At 42.0% G+C, this 15,747-nt stretch overlaps 1 protein-coding gene across 1 annotated transcript in view; it reads right to left on the bottom strand.

The window, feature by feature from the left end:
• CD109 (CD109 molecule) overlaps nt 1-15,747 on the bottom strand; it is a 538,537-nt gene that overhangs the window by 132,147 nt on the left and 390,643 nt on the right. The window contains exon 25 of the mRNA XM_030199046.1: nt 12,841-13,069. Coding sequence (XP_030054906.1) covers nt 12,841-13,069 — 229 coding nt within the window. The remainder of the gene's footprint in view (nt 1-12,840; nt 13,070-15,747) is intronic.

The following is a 15,747-nucleotide window of genomic DNA, read 5'->3' as shown; positions in this document are numbered from 1 at the left end:
GATGTTATAATGCCGTTGTATCGCTCCATGGTGCGACTGCACCTTGAGTATTGTGTTCAATTCTGGTCGCTGCATCTCAAGAAAGATATAGTAGAATTGGAAAAGGTGCAGCGAAGGGCGACTAAAATTATAGCGGGGATGAGACGACATCCCTATGAAGAAAGACTAAGGAGCCTGGGACTTTTCAGCTTGGAGAAGAGACGGCTGAGGGGAGACATGATAGAGGTATATAAAATAATGAGTGGAGTGGAACAGGTGGATGTGAAGCATCTGTTCACGCTTTCCAAAAATATAGGACTAGGGGGCATGCGATGAAACTACAGTGTAGTAAATTTAAAACAAATTGGAGAAAATTTTTCTTCACCCAATGTATAATTAAACTCTGGAATTCAGTGCCGGAGAATGTGGTGAAGGTGGTTAGCTTAGCAGAGTTTTAAAAGGGGTTAGACGGTTTCCTAAAGAACAAGTCCATAAACCACTACTAAATGGACTTGGGAAAAATCCACAATTCCAGGAATAACATGTATAGAATGTTTGTACGTTTGGGAAGCTCACCAGGTGCCCTTGGCCTGGATTGGCCGCTGTCGTGGACAGGATGCTGGGCTCGATGGACCCTTGGTCTTTTCCCAGCGTGGCATTACTTATGTACTTATGTACTTATCCCAACCTTGTAGACATTCCCTAAAATCCACAAGTCCACAGACCACCCACCTGGTAGACCCATTATTTCGGTCAAAGATTCTGTGATCGAACCCCTACCACCGTTTTTGGATTTATTTCTACACCCATTGATTCCAAAGATCCAATCATACATAAAGGATTAAGGTCACATGATTAATCTCAACGATTTTTGATGGTGACTTGTCTGATGTTCTTCTGGTAACCCTAGATATTGACACATTATACACCAACATTCCTCAGCTAGAAGCATTACGGATCATAGAAACTGACTTATAAGACCAAAGAATTCTAAACTGATTCATTATCACACTGGCAACAATAGCATTAACAAAGAATTATATGAGACAAGATGGCCGCCAAGCAAACACGCTAACAGGCAGTGTTTCCGCAGTTCTCGTATTATACCTTTAAAGATGCCGAAACGACAAGGCAAGCCTGCTTCCCGGGCCCCGGAGCGAGCGGTATCTTCTTCTCAAGATATCCGGTCCTTTCTACAGATGACTGCGGTACCATCAGCAACAGCGTTCGGACAACCGGGAGCTAGCCCGCTGACACGCGCTAGTGTAGATGGAAACACAGCAGCGTCTCCTGGGCTTGAGCTTATGCTCAGCCCCGATACACGGGAACCGCCCCCTCAGCCGTTGGGCTACAGCACTCCATCGGAGACGACCCTGAATCGATCCCCAGGAAGTGGTGAGACCGATCAGAGTCGGGAGGTGGAACAGCGACCGTTTGGAGTGCAGACTGCCTTGATTGAGACACCGATATTAACAGCATCGTCGGTGCGAGATGTTGCTGGCTTGAAAACGGATTTGTCTTTACAGAAAGAGGTACCACCACCACTTTTTTCCTTTCAAATGCTTAAACCAGCTGAGGTAACTATGGACTCTTTGTGGACTCTGATAGCAGACCTAGGAAAATCACTTACTCCCCATATAAATACACTAAACCAGGAAATGAAAAAACATGAGGAAAAAATAAAAAATGTGGACTTAAAAGTAGGGGAATTGGAACAGATGAAGGAGAAAAATGATTCCGATATGAAATTACTTCAAACACAGCAGGAGGTTATAATGAAGGATTTGATTTCACTAAGAAGAAAAACTGAACTCCTTGAAAATACTGTTAGAAGCAATAACTTACGTTTGTTAAATTTTCCTAAACAAATTACCAAACCTCCCAGGGAAATGTGGAAGAAATACTTAATGGAGATCCTTGGGGTAAAAGAGGAGTTAATTCCTCCTTTTACCTATGTTTATTATCTCCCAACTAAAGAAGATTCTGATAAAAAAAAAAAAAAGAACAAGACCAATTGATGAATGTAACTGCTTTATTAGAATCTACAGATATTGAAGATGCAATACCCACTACGTTAATAGTGACTGTGGTGCTTGCGCCAGATAAGCAATGGTTGATGTCTATGTTCTTTAAAAATAAGGATAAAACATTTCTTGGCCAGAAAGTTCAGATGTTTCCAGATATCTCCAGAGAAACACAAAAGCGTCGCAAATCATTTCTTTTAATGAAACCAGCAGTAACTCAGCTGGGAGCCACATTTTACTTGCGGTACCCATGTGTGTGGTACGGTACCAGTCAAACAAGTATATATTTTTTGATCCAGTTCAGTTAGAAACATTTCTTAATTCAAGGCAGAATAGGGGCACTTAAAACATCACACCCATTGATTAGGCTAACACTGTCTAACACTAACCTGTTATCTTTGCTTGCTCTAACTATGATAAATTTACTTTAAATATACTCCATTTTTAAACATCTTGTTCCAAAATGTGGACTTGAGCATGAAATTTCACGCGTTTATCTTGGAATTATTCTTCTATTACTAATGTTGAAATGTATTGCTTTTCAAACAAGTGTGTGCTTGATTATAAAGTTGTAAAATCTTATAAATAAAAAAAAAATTTATATTTTTGTTTTTGCATCAGTTCTACCTGCAGGTCCGAGGAACAGCAACGGGGGCAGCCATGGCCCAGAGATTATGAATTTGTATGTGGCCTATTGTGAAGATACTCATCTCCATGAGAACCCTTATCAGGACAACATTTTTGATTTTCAAATGTTACATCGATGACGTTATTTTATTATGGCAGGGAGACAGCACAAGTTTGGAGGCATTTTTTTCCTGGTTAAACCAAAGGTACCCACATTTCACATTCAGGCTACAGTGTGACCAGTATGCGATTAATTTTTTTTAGACCTATAGATTCGCAAAAAAAAGAGTATGGATTCACTACAACTTTGTACCACAAACCAACTAACAGTAATGCATTTGTCTACTATTCCGGTTTCCATAATCCTTTTTTGAACCACAACCCACCATATTGTAAATTTCTAAATATGCTCCGACTTTGAAGATTTTCAACACCCGTCCAATATTATGAAGGAGAGATTCGTGAAGAGGGGCTATCCTGAAATATGTATCAAGGGAGGATACCAAAAAGCTAGCAACACACCCAGGAGTGAACTACTAACTACAAGGAAGGAGAAAAGGGCACCAGAATTAGTATGCACCCTGAAATATTCACACACAGAAGCACAAATTCAGAAAGTTATTAGGAAGCACTGGCACGTTCTGGAAAGGCATGAATGTTTCAAGAACAAGGATTTGGTGGTAGCATATTCAAGAAACAGGAATCTCAAGGAGAAAATAGTGCCATCTACTCTCCCAAACCTCTTGGATATTCCTTTTGAAGGCTTTTTTATTAGGGGCACAAGTGCAGCAAATGTAGCATTTGACCCATGCCCTTGACTTCAGAAGCTTCACTCGTCCTCACACTAATAAGATTTATCCATTGAAACACACCTCAAATTGCAATATAACCCAGGTCATTTACATCATTATAAATTCCTGTACTTAGGCAAGACCAAATGCCCCATTAAGACACGCATTACAGAATATAGTAGTTGTATTAGTCGAAATGTGGTTTCTGCTCCATTAGCTGAACATTGACACAGCTTAAATCACACCATCAGTGACCTCAAATTTCTAGTGTAGAGTGGTTAAGATGTCTTGGAGAGGGGGAGATGTAGACAAACACCTCTTGCGAGAGGAACAGAGAACCATTTATTATGTGCATAATCTGTCTCCTCATGGTCTCAAATCTGAGATAGACTTTAGGTCATTCTTGTAATGGTTTATGTTTGTCCCTGTTATGGATCTCACATTTGGAGCTTAACCCTTTATTATTACTTTTAAGAACTGGTTAAATATATAACAGGTTATATATATGGCTGGTTACATCCCGAACCAGCTAACCAACACAGCCAGTCTATTGTACAATAGCAGGTGATCACAGACATAGTTTGCATATGCATTGTTCCTTAAAGAATTATGCATGTTGAGGTATTTAAAATAGGTGTGGAAGCTCTCCTGCCTTTTTGGCTTAACCCATTAGTGCTCAATGTTCCCATAATAAGCCATATGGGAACGCTGGGCACTAATGGGTTAATGCTGACCTGTGAATTTTCCACAGTGAGCTTACTCTCCACACTGTTGTGCTGGTAAGGTATTTGTGTACTTTAACTATTTTTACTTTGTACATCAGTATTTTGAGCCATAATGTAAAACACAGCAAATTTTTATTGACACTGTCGCTTTTATTTTGGTACCTTTTTAACTGTTTGACCTGTCACAGCATTCTAACCGGATTCTCAAATGCTAACCAGACATAGAGGGGCATAATCAAAAGAGGCCTCCCATCTCCGGGAACGTCTACGAGAAGGGGCGGTCCGAACCGTATTTTTGAAAAATATGGGCGGCCATCTTTTCTTTTGAAAATACAGTTGGAAACGGCCAAATGCCTAGGATTTGGGCGGATTTGAGATGGCCAGCCTCGGTTTTTGGTCATAATGGAAACCGAAGGCGCCCCTCTCAAAAACAAACAAATCCAAGGCATTGGGTCATGGGAGGGGCCAGGATTCGTAGTGCACTGGTCCCCCTCACATGCCAGGACACCAACCGGGCACCCTAGGGGCCACTTAAAAAAAAAACAAAAACATTAAATTACCTCCCAGGTGCATAGCTCCCTTACCTTGGGTGCTGAGACCCCCAAATCCTCCCCAAAACCCACTCCCCACAACTGTACACCATTACCATAGCACTTATGGGTGAAGGGGGGCACCTACATATGGGTACAGTGGGTTTTTTTTTGGGGGGGGGGGTTAGAGGGCTCCCATTTACCACCACAAGTGTAACAGGTATGAGGGGATGGGCCTGGTTCCACCTGCCTGAAGTGCATTGCACCCACTAAAAACTGCTCCAGGGACCTGCATACTGCTGTCATGGAGCTGGGTATGACATTTGAGGCTGGCATGGAGGCTGGAAAAAAAGTTTTTAAAGTTGGTTTTTTTTTGGAGGGAGGGGGTTAGTGACCACTGGGGGAGTCAGGGGTGGTCATCCCCGATTCCCTCCGGTGCTCATCTGGTCATTTAGGGCACTTTTTTGGGACTTGGTCGTGAAAAAAAAGGGTCCCAAAAAAGTGGCCTAAATTCTCGCTAAGAAAGTCCTTCTTTTTTCCATTATTGGCCGACGGCGCCCATCTGTTAAGCACGTCCCTGTCCCGCCTTCGCTACCCTTCCAACATGCTCCCGGGAACTTTATTCGTCTCCGCAACGGACTGCAGTTGGGAGCGGCCAAAATCGGCTTTCGATTATACCGATTTGGGCGCCCGCGAGAGAAGGGCGCCCATCTCCCGATTTGGGTCTGAATATGGGCGCCTTTCTCTTTCGAAAATGAGCTGGATAGCGTTTTAACTGGGTTTTCATAATGTTAACCAGCTATAGTGTCATAACCAGTTTTGTCATAACAGGCTATCTATAGTATTGATAACTGGCTATCGTGATTTTTATACAATACTGACCAGTCTCCTTTCAATCTATTTCTTTTATCTTATTTATATGTTTATATTCTTAAATGCCTTTTACCCACATTTATGTATTGAATTTGTGTGCTCTGCCATTGTCATTATTCTCAAGCATTGCTATATACAGTGGAGGCTGCTGCTTTTATTGACTTTTGCTACAGCACCAGACATTACTCTCAAATTTCTCAGTGTTTTAAGATATTTCTCTATTTATGTAGTCACTACGTTAGCGATGCCATCTTTTAATAATGTTTGAACACTCTGTGTGCTCATTCCTTTTACTATTATGTCCATCTCTGCCAATGAGTCATATTTATATCCTTTCTTTTAATATGTCTATTATATGATTATATTTATAGATGTTTTAATATATTTTTATCATATTGTGATAATACATATTTGTTGTAGTCCACTTCTTTTTATTCCTTTTATTCTTTTTGTGTTTTATATTTTATGTATGTTTCTTGATTATTTTAATACATCTATTATGTGAAAACAAAATGTGGATTTATTATGATGTAGTATTTTCTGCCTGAGGCAGGTAGCTGTATCTGCTGAAACACGGCCCATGTCAGGTCTTCTCATTTTGGTGTTTGAATAAATCTATTTTGAATTACATCTCCCTGGTGGATTGGTCATTGTGTCATCTTCTGATTTAGCTTCTTTGTGTAGAGCAGTAGGCTAAACATGAGGGGATCCTAGTTTAAAGCCCACTGTGGTCCCTTGTGACCATGGGCCAGTCACTTAGCCTTCCACTGCCTCAGCTGAAAGCTTAGTTTGTGAGCCTAATAGGGACAGGAAAAATACCAACTGTACCTGAATATAACTCACCTTGTTAAAAGGCATTAGCTGAATGCTAAATAAATAAAATAAAATGCTAGATAATAAGTAACAGTGCAAGAGGGACTACAGGGCTAGCCATATGAGTTTTTTTTTCCTAGTTGTATAGCCCCAAATTGAGACCTGCACAAAATGCTTTCCACATGCCTTTCAGGAATCTCACAAAAGTGGAGCTAAGGAGATACTTACCTTGGAAAGAACCCTAACCCTTAGGAAACCCTTAGGAGATGAGTGGGTGTTCACCTTTCTTTCGTACCACAGACTGTGTTCTTATATTTATATTTTCTCTATACCTCAGTTATCAGGCTTTGTATGAACAAAAGGCACTCGAAAGCTGTTTTGCCAAAAGTGTAAAAGTTTTAACAACATGAGGGGTGGTAGGAAGATCTAGGAACACACACAAAAAAAAAGGGTAGAAGAGAAAGGATATCTGACAGCTAAGCAGAAGAGGTCTTGGCAGAAGGCAATGCCTTTGAAAGCCACCTAGAGAATATTAAGCAGGACACCAGTTCAAGAACAACTGCAACCTCACCTGGTATGTCAATGAAACACTCCTGATAGTTCACCAACATCTCTGTGGCTCAGTGCAGAATCCACATCTACATCCAAACTAGAAACATCAAAAGGAGCAACAGCTCCTACCTGAGACCCAATATTTAATGCTGTAGGTGGCTCTGGCTTGGCCTTAAGGCTGCTATAAGACAAAGGAGCATTTGAAAACCTTCATCTTCAACTTCAGGGGCAAAACTCAGAAGACCCTACTCAGGATGGACTACAGGGAAGGGGAAAAACAAAAGGGAGGAGAATTGGTGATGATTGCTGGCCAGCTGCTTATTCTGAGGCTGCTGCTACTGAAACCTGTGGTGGCAGTGCTGGGGTAATCTCTGGTGCTGCTACTAATACCAGTAGTAGGGGGCTCTGGGAAAACATAAAGACCTGCAGCTGAATGAGATGGAGCAGCTGGAAAAGGTGCAGGAGAAACCTGCTACTGAACTGGGAAAAGATTAATACATGGAGGTTAATCATGCAAATTCAATGAAATGCACCTCAAGCATCAGTTCAGTGGGATAAGCTGTCATTTTTCTAATTATGGGATGGTGCTAGTAGAAGGGTAATGGCAAAGGGAAGCCAAGGAAAAATTAGGTTAACATGCACTAAAGCTTAGAACCCTAAGCTTTACATGGGTAGGTCTATATAATGCTGTCATTTTTTATTTTATTTTTTGTTTTGAAATAGATGTCATTAATATGGTTCAACATGTGCACATAGGGGTAAATTCAAGAAAGAGCATCAACATTTAGGTACCAGGATGAATTCTATAATGCCAGCTCTGTGTGGAAATGTTGTAGACTACTAGAATAAGTCCAAATTTAAGCTTAGTAAACAGGAGGGTAAGTTATCCAGTGTTTGAAAAAAAAAAAAAACTCGGATCATCCACATTTGGAGCATATATGTTAAACAAAGTAAGCAGCTTATCTTGGGTTTTAAGTGTGACCTTCACCTATCTCCCAAAGACATCATTGTCTTGTGATGTAATAGTTGTGTCTGATCTTTTCCTAACTAGTACAACAACACTATTTTTCCCATATGCAGGGGAGTAAATGGGTGGGTGAGACCAATTTGTCTGCAGTTTAAGGAATTCAGTAGCTGTAAGGTGAGGTTTCCTGAAAAAGTAAAAGGTCAGGTTTCTGTTTGGATAAATGTGCTAAAATTTTCTTTTGTTCAGTTGGGTTTTTAAAACCCTTAGCATTAAGTGATACAAAAGTTAGGGTCATTTAAGGGATGAAAACAAGTTGATTATAGTGTAGACATGATGGTAAAGCAGGGCTTGTGAGAATATTAACATCATAAAGAAAAACAGGAAGATATCAAAAAGCATAGGTTGCTGAATCAGCTTCAAAGAGCCTGTTTAAAAGAGGCCCCTTGGATTCAAAACTATATAAAGAGGAAAGGTTCCACTGAACTTTCTTTCTGAGAAGTTCTGAGAGAAGAGGACATTTCTCTGGTAAGTGAACGCTACTTTGCTTTGTGCTTTGGGAACTTAAAGATTGGGGTTTAAAGAAGGAATTGTAGGTTAGTGTTAGGCAAAAATAAAAATATAAAAAGCAAATTTTAACAACGAATCTCCATAGTCTTTTCCTCTTAGTTTTAAAAGCTTTGTACCACAGCATTAACAGATAGAATCTAACAGCCACTGCAGGACCTAATTTAGTATTCCCACCCTCCCTCCCCTAGGACAACTCTTCATTTATAGTCAGTTATTTTAATTAGGGTAACAAGCAAGGAGTGAGTTTTAAATACATTTCATTACCATCTAAGAAGGAAACACTAAATAAATCACATAATGTACTATATAAACTAAAAGACACTTTTATATTAGGCTAATATCCTTAATACTGTAGCAAGTTTTAAATTATTGAAAAACTCAAAAACACTAAGATGGAGTCAGCAGTCCAGAAGCGAGAGGGGTGCTATCCAGTGTCACATGTATGATTATCTCCCAGTTGGTGAGATGTCATATGTGTGTGCCCGATGCAAAGAGCTCCTAGCTCTTAGAGAACGTGTCTTGAGGCTAGAGTAGCAGACTTGGTGGAGCTGAGGGAGACAGAGAGGTACATAGAGGAGACCTACACGGATGTTGTAGAGAAGTCCCACCTCCAGTCTGGTAGCCCTTGTGCTACCCTGGAAAAGGGAGGTCTCCTAGAAGGAGAGCATCACCCTGGTGAAGTAGGAAGTACTTCTGTAGCCAGGACCTGCCCACCAGGGGATGTACTATCCTCTCGCACCGAGGATATGTCTCCAAGTGCTGGCTGGGAGGGAAAGGTTAGGACAGCTGTTGTAGTTGGTGATTCGATCATTATGCATATAGATAGCTGGGTGGCTGGTGGACGTGAGGATCGCCTGGTGACTTGCCTGCCTGGTGCGAAGATGGCGGACCTCACGCGATACCTACAGTGGTGGAAATAAGTATTTGATCCCTTGCTGATTTTGTAAGTTTGCCCACTGACAAAGACATGAGCAGCCCATAATTGAAGGGTAGGTTATTTGTAACAGTGAGAGATAGCACATCACAAATTTAATCCGGAAAATCACATTGTGGAAAGTATATGAATTTATTTGCATTCTGCAGAGGGAAATAAGTATTTGATCCCCCACCAACCAGTAAGAGATCTGGCCCCTACAGACCAGGTAGATGCTCCAAATCAACTCGTTACCTGCATGACAGACAGCTGTCGGCAATGGTCACCTGTATGAAAGACACCTGTCCACAGACTCAGTGAATCAGTCAGACTCTAACCTCTACAAAATGTAGAAGAGCAAGGAGCTGTCTAAGGATGTCAGGGACAAGATCATACACCTGCACAAGGCTGGAATGGGCTACAAAACCATCAGTAAGACGCTGGGCGAGAAGGAGACAACTGTTGGTGCCATAGTAAGAAAATGGAAGAAGTACAAAATGACTGTCAATCGACAAAGATCTGGGGCTCCACGCAAAATCTCACCTCGTGGGGTATCCTTGATCATGAGGAAGGTTAGAAATCAGCCTACAACTACAAGGGGGGAACTTGTCAATGATCTCAAGGCAGCTGGGACCACTGTCACCACGAAAACCATTGGTAACACATTACGACATAACGGATTGCAATCCTGCAGTGCCCGCAAGGTCCCCCTGCTCCGGAAGGCACATGTGACGGCCCGTCTGAAGTTTGCCAGTGAACACCTGGATGATGCCGAGAGTGATTGGGAGAAGGTGCTGTGGTCAGATGAGACAAAAATTGAGCTCTTTGGCATGAACTCAACTCGCCGTGTTTGGAGGAAGAGAAATGCTGCCTATGACCCAAAGAACACCGTCCCCACTGTCAAGCATGGAGGTGGAAATGTTATGTTTTGGGGGTGTTTCTCTGCTAAGGGCACAGGACTACTTCACCGCATCAATGGGAGAATGGATGGGGCCATGTACCGTACAATTCTGAGTGACAACCTCCTTCCCTCCGCCAGGGCCTTAAAAATGGGTCGTGGCTGGGTCTTCCAGCACGACAATGACCCAAAACATACAGCCAAGGCAACAAAGGAGTGGCTCAGGAAGAAGCACATTAGGGTCATGGAGTGGCCTAGCCAGTCACCAGACCTTAATCCCATTGAAAACTTATGGAGGGAGCTGAAGCTGCGAGTTGCCAAGCGACAGCCCAGAACTCTTAATGATTTAGAGATGATCTGCAAAGAGGAGTGGACCAAAATTCCTCCTGACATGTGTGCAAACCTCATCATCAACTACAGAAGACGTCTGACCGCTGTGCTTGCCAACAAGGGTTTTGCCACCAAGTATTAGGTCTTGTTTGCCAGAGGGATTAAATACTTATTTCCCTCTGCAGAATGCAAATAAATTCATATACTTTCCACAATGTGATTTTCCGGATTAAATTTGTGATGTGCTATCTCTCACTGTTACCAATAACCTACCCTTCAATTATGGGCTGCTCATGTCTTTGTCAGTGGGCAAACTTACAAAATCAGCAAGGGATCAAATACTTATTTCCACCACTGTAGATAGGATTCTAGATAGTGCTGGGGAGGAGTCCGCTGTCTTGGTACATGTGGGTACCAATGACGTAGGAAAATCAATTAAACGGGGCAACTGTAAATCAAAACATACATCAAATGGTAATTTATTTTGTAGTAATTTGTCTTTTTAGATTGTAAGCTCTTCGAGCAGGGACTGTCCTTCCATGTTAAATTGTACAGCGATGCGTAACCCTAGTAGCGCTTTAGAAATGTTAAGTAGTAGTAGTAGTAACCAGGCCATAATTTTGAGTATCTGTCACTAACTGTTCAATGTAAGATACATGGAATTGCATCTTATACTAACACATTCCTGTGATTTTCCTACAATGTTCATATACTGTATTGTCTCTTCTTACTGTAATCCGCTTAGAACGATGAATAATGTGGAATATATGTTTTATAATAACAAATTTCCTACATAAATATTAATATGTTCAAAACAAAAAATAACTTAAGGAAGAAAATAAAAGTCGCAATGTCCTTATCAAGATGAGCAGCTTGAAATGAAAAAAGATTGAGTATCTTAGATCTTTTCATAGCTTTTAAAGAAGGAAAAGAGAATAAGGCTGTTGATCTGGTGATCCTTGATTTTTGAGAAAAAATAAAATGAGATAAAAGATACATGGGAGTTAAGCTATGAACCACTTCATATATAAAACAAATGAATTTAAACAAGATTCTAGCATGAACTGGTAGCCAATGACTCTTTTTAAAGTACAATAGAACACTATCATATTTTTTTTTAAGAGTATATCAGATGAAGAGCAGTATTTTGAATAAATTGCAACCTTATTTTATTACATTTGTACCCCATGCTTTCCCACTCATGGCAGGCTCAATGGGGTTTACATGGGGCAATGGAGGGTTAAGTGACTTGCCCAGAGTCACAAGGAGCTGCCTGTGCCTGAAGTGGGAATTGAACTCAGTTCCTCAGGACCAAAGTCCACCACCCTAACCACTAGGCCACTCCTCCAGTATTGTTCACTTATTAGTTGTTTAGAGGATCTCAGATAAATGATGTTACAATAATCTAACATACTCAAAATTAAAGATTGTACTATAAAATGAAAATAATCTTGATCAAAATCTAAGATTACGCATAATAAAAAAAAGCTCTTTCGGTTTGTGTACTAACATGAGATTCAAAAGACAACTTACAATCTAATAAAATACTTAATACTTTTAATACAGCTGAAAACTGATACAGTGTCTGATTGATCTTAACACTTTTTTCCTCTTCTTTATAGCTTTGCTAATCAGTAGGAATTTTGTTTTTTCTGCATTAAGCTTGAGTTTATGCATTTTCATCCAGGAATCTAAAATAATGTTTAATGTACATTAAAAACAAAATGATGTTACAGAAGTAGCAATGCTTTGTGGAAGAACAAAACTTTCTGCCTGAAAAAAAAATAGAAATAGAGGACATGACTGCATGAAAAAACAAAATGCAGCATCTCTAGTATGCCATTCACATCAAATGCTCGGCTTCCTTTCCCTCAGAGATCCCCTGGAATTGTCCAATACTTTCTTGGATTCAAATGATGGCCTTAACTCCACTGCCTCCAATGGAAGGCTATTCCATGCATTCCCACCCTTTTTCTAAAGAAATATATTTTAGATTACTCCCGAGTCTAATCCCTTCATTCTCATCCTATAACCCCTTATTCCATTGTTTCCTTTCTACTGAAAAAGGACTGTGTTCTGTGCATTTATACCTGGAAAGAATTTACATATCTCTATTAGAACTTTAAGTTCAAATGAAAGGTTAAAAGGAACAGTGTAATGTTCCTAAGACACCAACAATTCATTTTGTTCTCTCCTATATAGTTCACACATCCTTGGATGAAAATAATAAATATTTACAAAGTCTAAATACCTTGTATCCTGGATATTCTACAAGAGCTGTCATAATGTATGCTGTAAGAGTAATCGGGCTATTATTGCCACCTTGAAGCTGTGTGTTTAGAACTCTTCCTGGTTCCCAGAATTCACCACTAGGATTCTGATGTCTGGTGAGCCATGTAGCTGTCTTTTGAAGTATCACTGGGTCAATGTATATAAAAGAACGAGCCTGGAGAAAACATCTTAATACAAAGGAAGATAACCTGGAAAAAAAGTTACAAGATATGCAAAGTTAAATACGGTAATTTTGATCTTTATAAGTCTCTTTCATTTCCCCTTGCACTAACATCAGGATCACTGGTCTATAATTTCCAGGTCACCTCTGGAACCCTTTTTAAAAACTGGCATTATGTTAGCCACCCTCCATCCTTCAGATACAATGTTTGATTTGAAAATTAAGTTACCAATTACTAATAATATATCAGCAATTTATTTATTTAGAGATGTCAGTACTCAGAGATGTATAACATCCATTTAAGGGGGAGAGTTAAAGCAAGCTTTTACTGCACCTTGATTTACTATGGGGGGGGGGGGGGAGGTCAGTAATCTGTGGTATAACAGTTCCACAGGTTGCTATCTTGCCACCTCGCAAGAAGTGCTATTCCAGTGGCCTGGGAGCTTGGGGCTCAAAGCCGTGGGCCGTGGCCCACTCTTTCCTGCCCGCTGCTGCTACTCTACCTGGTGGCGCTTCCAGATTTTAAAAATGGCTGCCGAGACTTCCAGTTGCAGTCGCACCAGACTGCTGATACCCACGAGACTACTGTGGGAAGTCTCGGCAGCCATGGCAGAACTGGGCACAGTAGAGATATCAGGTAGGAAAGAGCGAGGTTCTTTCCTGTCCACTAAGAGGCCACTAGACTACCAGTGCCCTTCACGGCAGGACTGGGAAAGGCCCACTTTGGCTCAGGGGTCTGTAATGTGTGGGAGGGGGCGGCAACTGCGGCAGTGGTGGGGGGTTCTAGTGTGTGTGATGGGGGTGGCGGTGCAGTGGTGGGCCCCACAGCCCCAATGACATTTACTGCCTGGGGGCACTGACCACTGACAGTGTGTGTCCCTGACTAGAGGCACCATTTTGGAGATGGAACTGACAGGGCAGGAGGAACTGGGGAACTGAGGAACTGAGTTCGATTCCCGGCACAGGCAGCTCCTTGTGACTCTGGGCAAGTCACTTAACCCTCCATTGCCCCATGTAAGCCGCATTGAGCCTGCCATGAGTGGGAAAGAACGGGGTACAAATGTAACAAAAAAAAAAAAAATTTAAAGAGCACTGGACCACCAGGGAAAATGCTAGTAGGACCCACAGAGATGGTGGTGGTGGGGTTTGGAGGGTGAAAGGGGGGAGGGGAATGGCACTGGCCCTTTAGGCTCCATCCTGGGATCATCAGGTTGCAGCTTTGAAGCCCATTGCTCCAGGTACAGGAAAATAACCCCAGCTTTTGGCTGAGGTTAATTTACTATCATTTTATGCCCAAAATGTGACTTGCAGTATGAACCCGATGCACAGCGCAACTCGTATTCTGGTTTTTACACATTTTCTGGTTTTTATGCATTTTCATGTTTTGCATCTCATTAATATATAATCCACAGTGACCTAAATATTACTGTGGTAGAGAAAGACAAGCTGCGGTACAGCCCTTCAAGTCACATTGAGGGGCAAATAATGCAACTTAGGACCCTAACACAGCTTGATAACTTCCCCCCTAAATGCCATGTCAAAATGGGGGTCATGCACACATGGGTAAGCTGAGTAAGTCTAGATGGCAAGGAAGCAAGGGGAGGGTGGGGAGAGGAAGTGCACTGGACACAAATGTGCATTCCATATTTCACATAAAGAATTTGCACCTGTTTGGGGAAACCTAGATGTCTGAATTTGCACCTACTTCAAAGCACATCTAAGTACCTGCTGTATGGGCAGCTGTAACCTCTAATGTCTGGTGCCCCTGCAATGCCAATGCCCTTGATCAAGCTCCCCACCCTGATGCCAGTTTCCTCCTGAGGAACCCCCTGATTAACCCACCCCCTTGCAGTACACAGACTTCCCTTGGAATACTTTCCTGGCAGCACAACACCTGTTGAGGAAACTCTCAGCTCCACAATAACCCTCCAACCACCTCCCTGGTGGCACCTGATCACCCCCCCCCCCCCCCATCAGAGATCTCCATGGCAGCATTTGAACCTCCAATCATTGCTCTGCCAATGGCATCCAACTCCCCCAAACATGCTCTTCTTGCAGCACTAAAATCCCAGCAGTCTCCCGCAGTGGGGGAGGCCCTACATGTGGACAAGAGCCCAAAATGTGGCAGCCTGCCCTGGGTTCTTTATTTTGGGAGCCCAAGGCCTTTAAAATGACCCTACTCCCACCTCCAGCCCATTTATCTGACCCTGCCCTATACATGGAAGCCTGAGAATGGCAATATCAGAATGTTACCGCTAGAAGTCATGGCAACCATATTGGATTGGGCCAAGACAAGGGATGGGTGCACTAAGACACTAAGTGATGGGATGGGTGTCCTTCTAGACACTAAGGAACCCCCAGTAAGCACAGTGAGTAGGATGAAAGTGGGGAGGGGATGAGGAGGCCTGCCGGAGGGGGGGGGGGGGGACATTTTGGGGGTTAGCCCAGGGGAAGCCAACCATATGTCAGGCTTCTGCTTGCATGTGGGGCTTCTCCACTGGGGGCAGGCTGCTTGGGAGTGATTTGAGTTCTGCATGTTTGCAGGGTTGGGTGCCAACAGGAAGGCTCTGATTGGGGTGTCAGGTGCCACAGGGGGGCTCTGTTTGGGGAAATTGTGTAAGGTTTCCTTGAAGGCTCAGATGACAAGACTTTGACTTTCATACTTCAGATACATCATGCAAAGGGAAAGATCATTAGATATCATGA

The sequence above is a fragment of the Microcaecilia unicolor genome, chromosome 3 (assembly GCF_901765095.1).
Source record: "Microcaecilia unicolor chromosome 3, aMicUni1.1, whole genome shotgun sequence".
In the NCBI taxonomy this organism is placed as follows: Eukaryota; Metazoa; Chordata; class Amphibia; order Gymnophiona; family Siphonopidae; genus Microcaecilia; species Microcaecilia unicolor.
The sequence above is the reverse complement of the archived record's forward strand: the minus strand, read 5'-3'. Positions and strand labels throughout refer to the sequence as shown.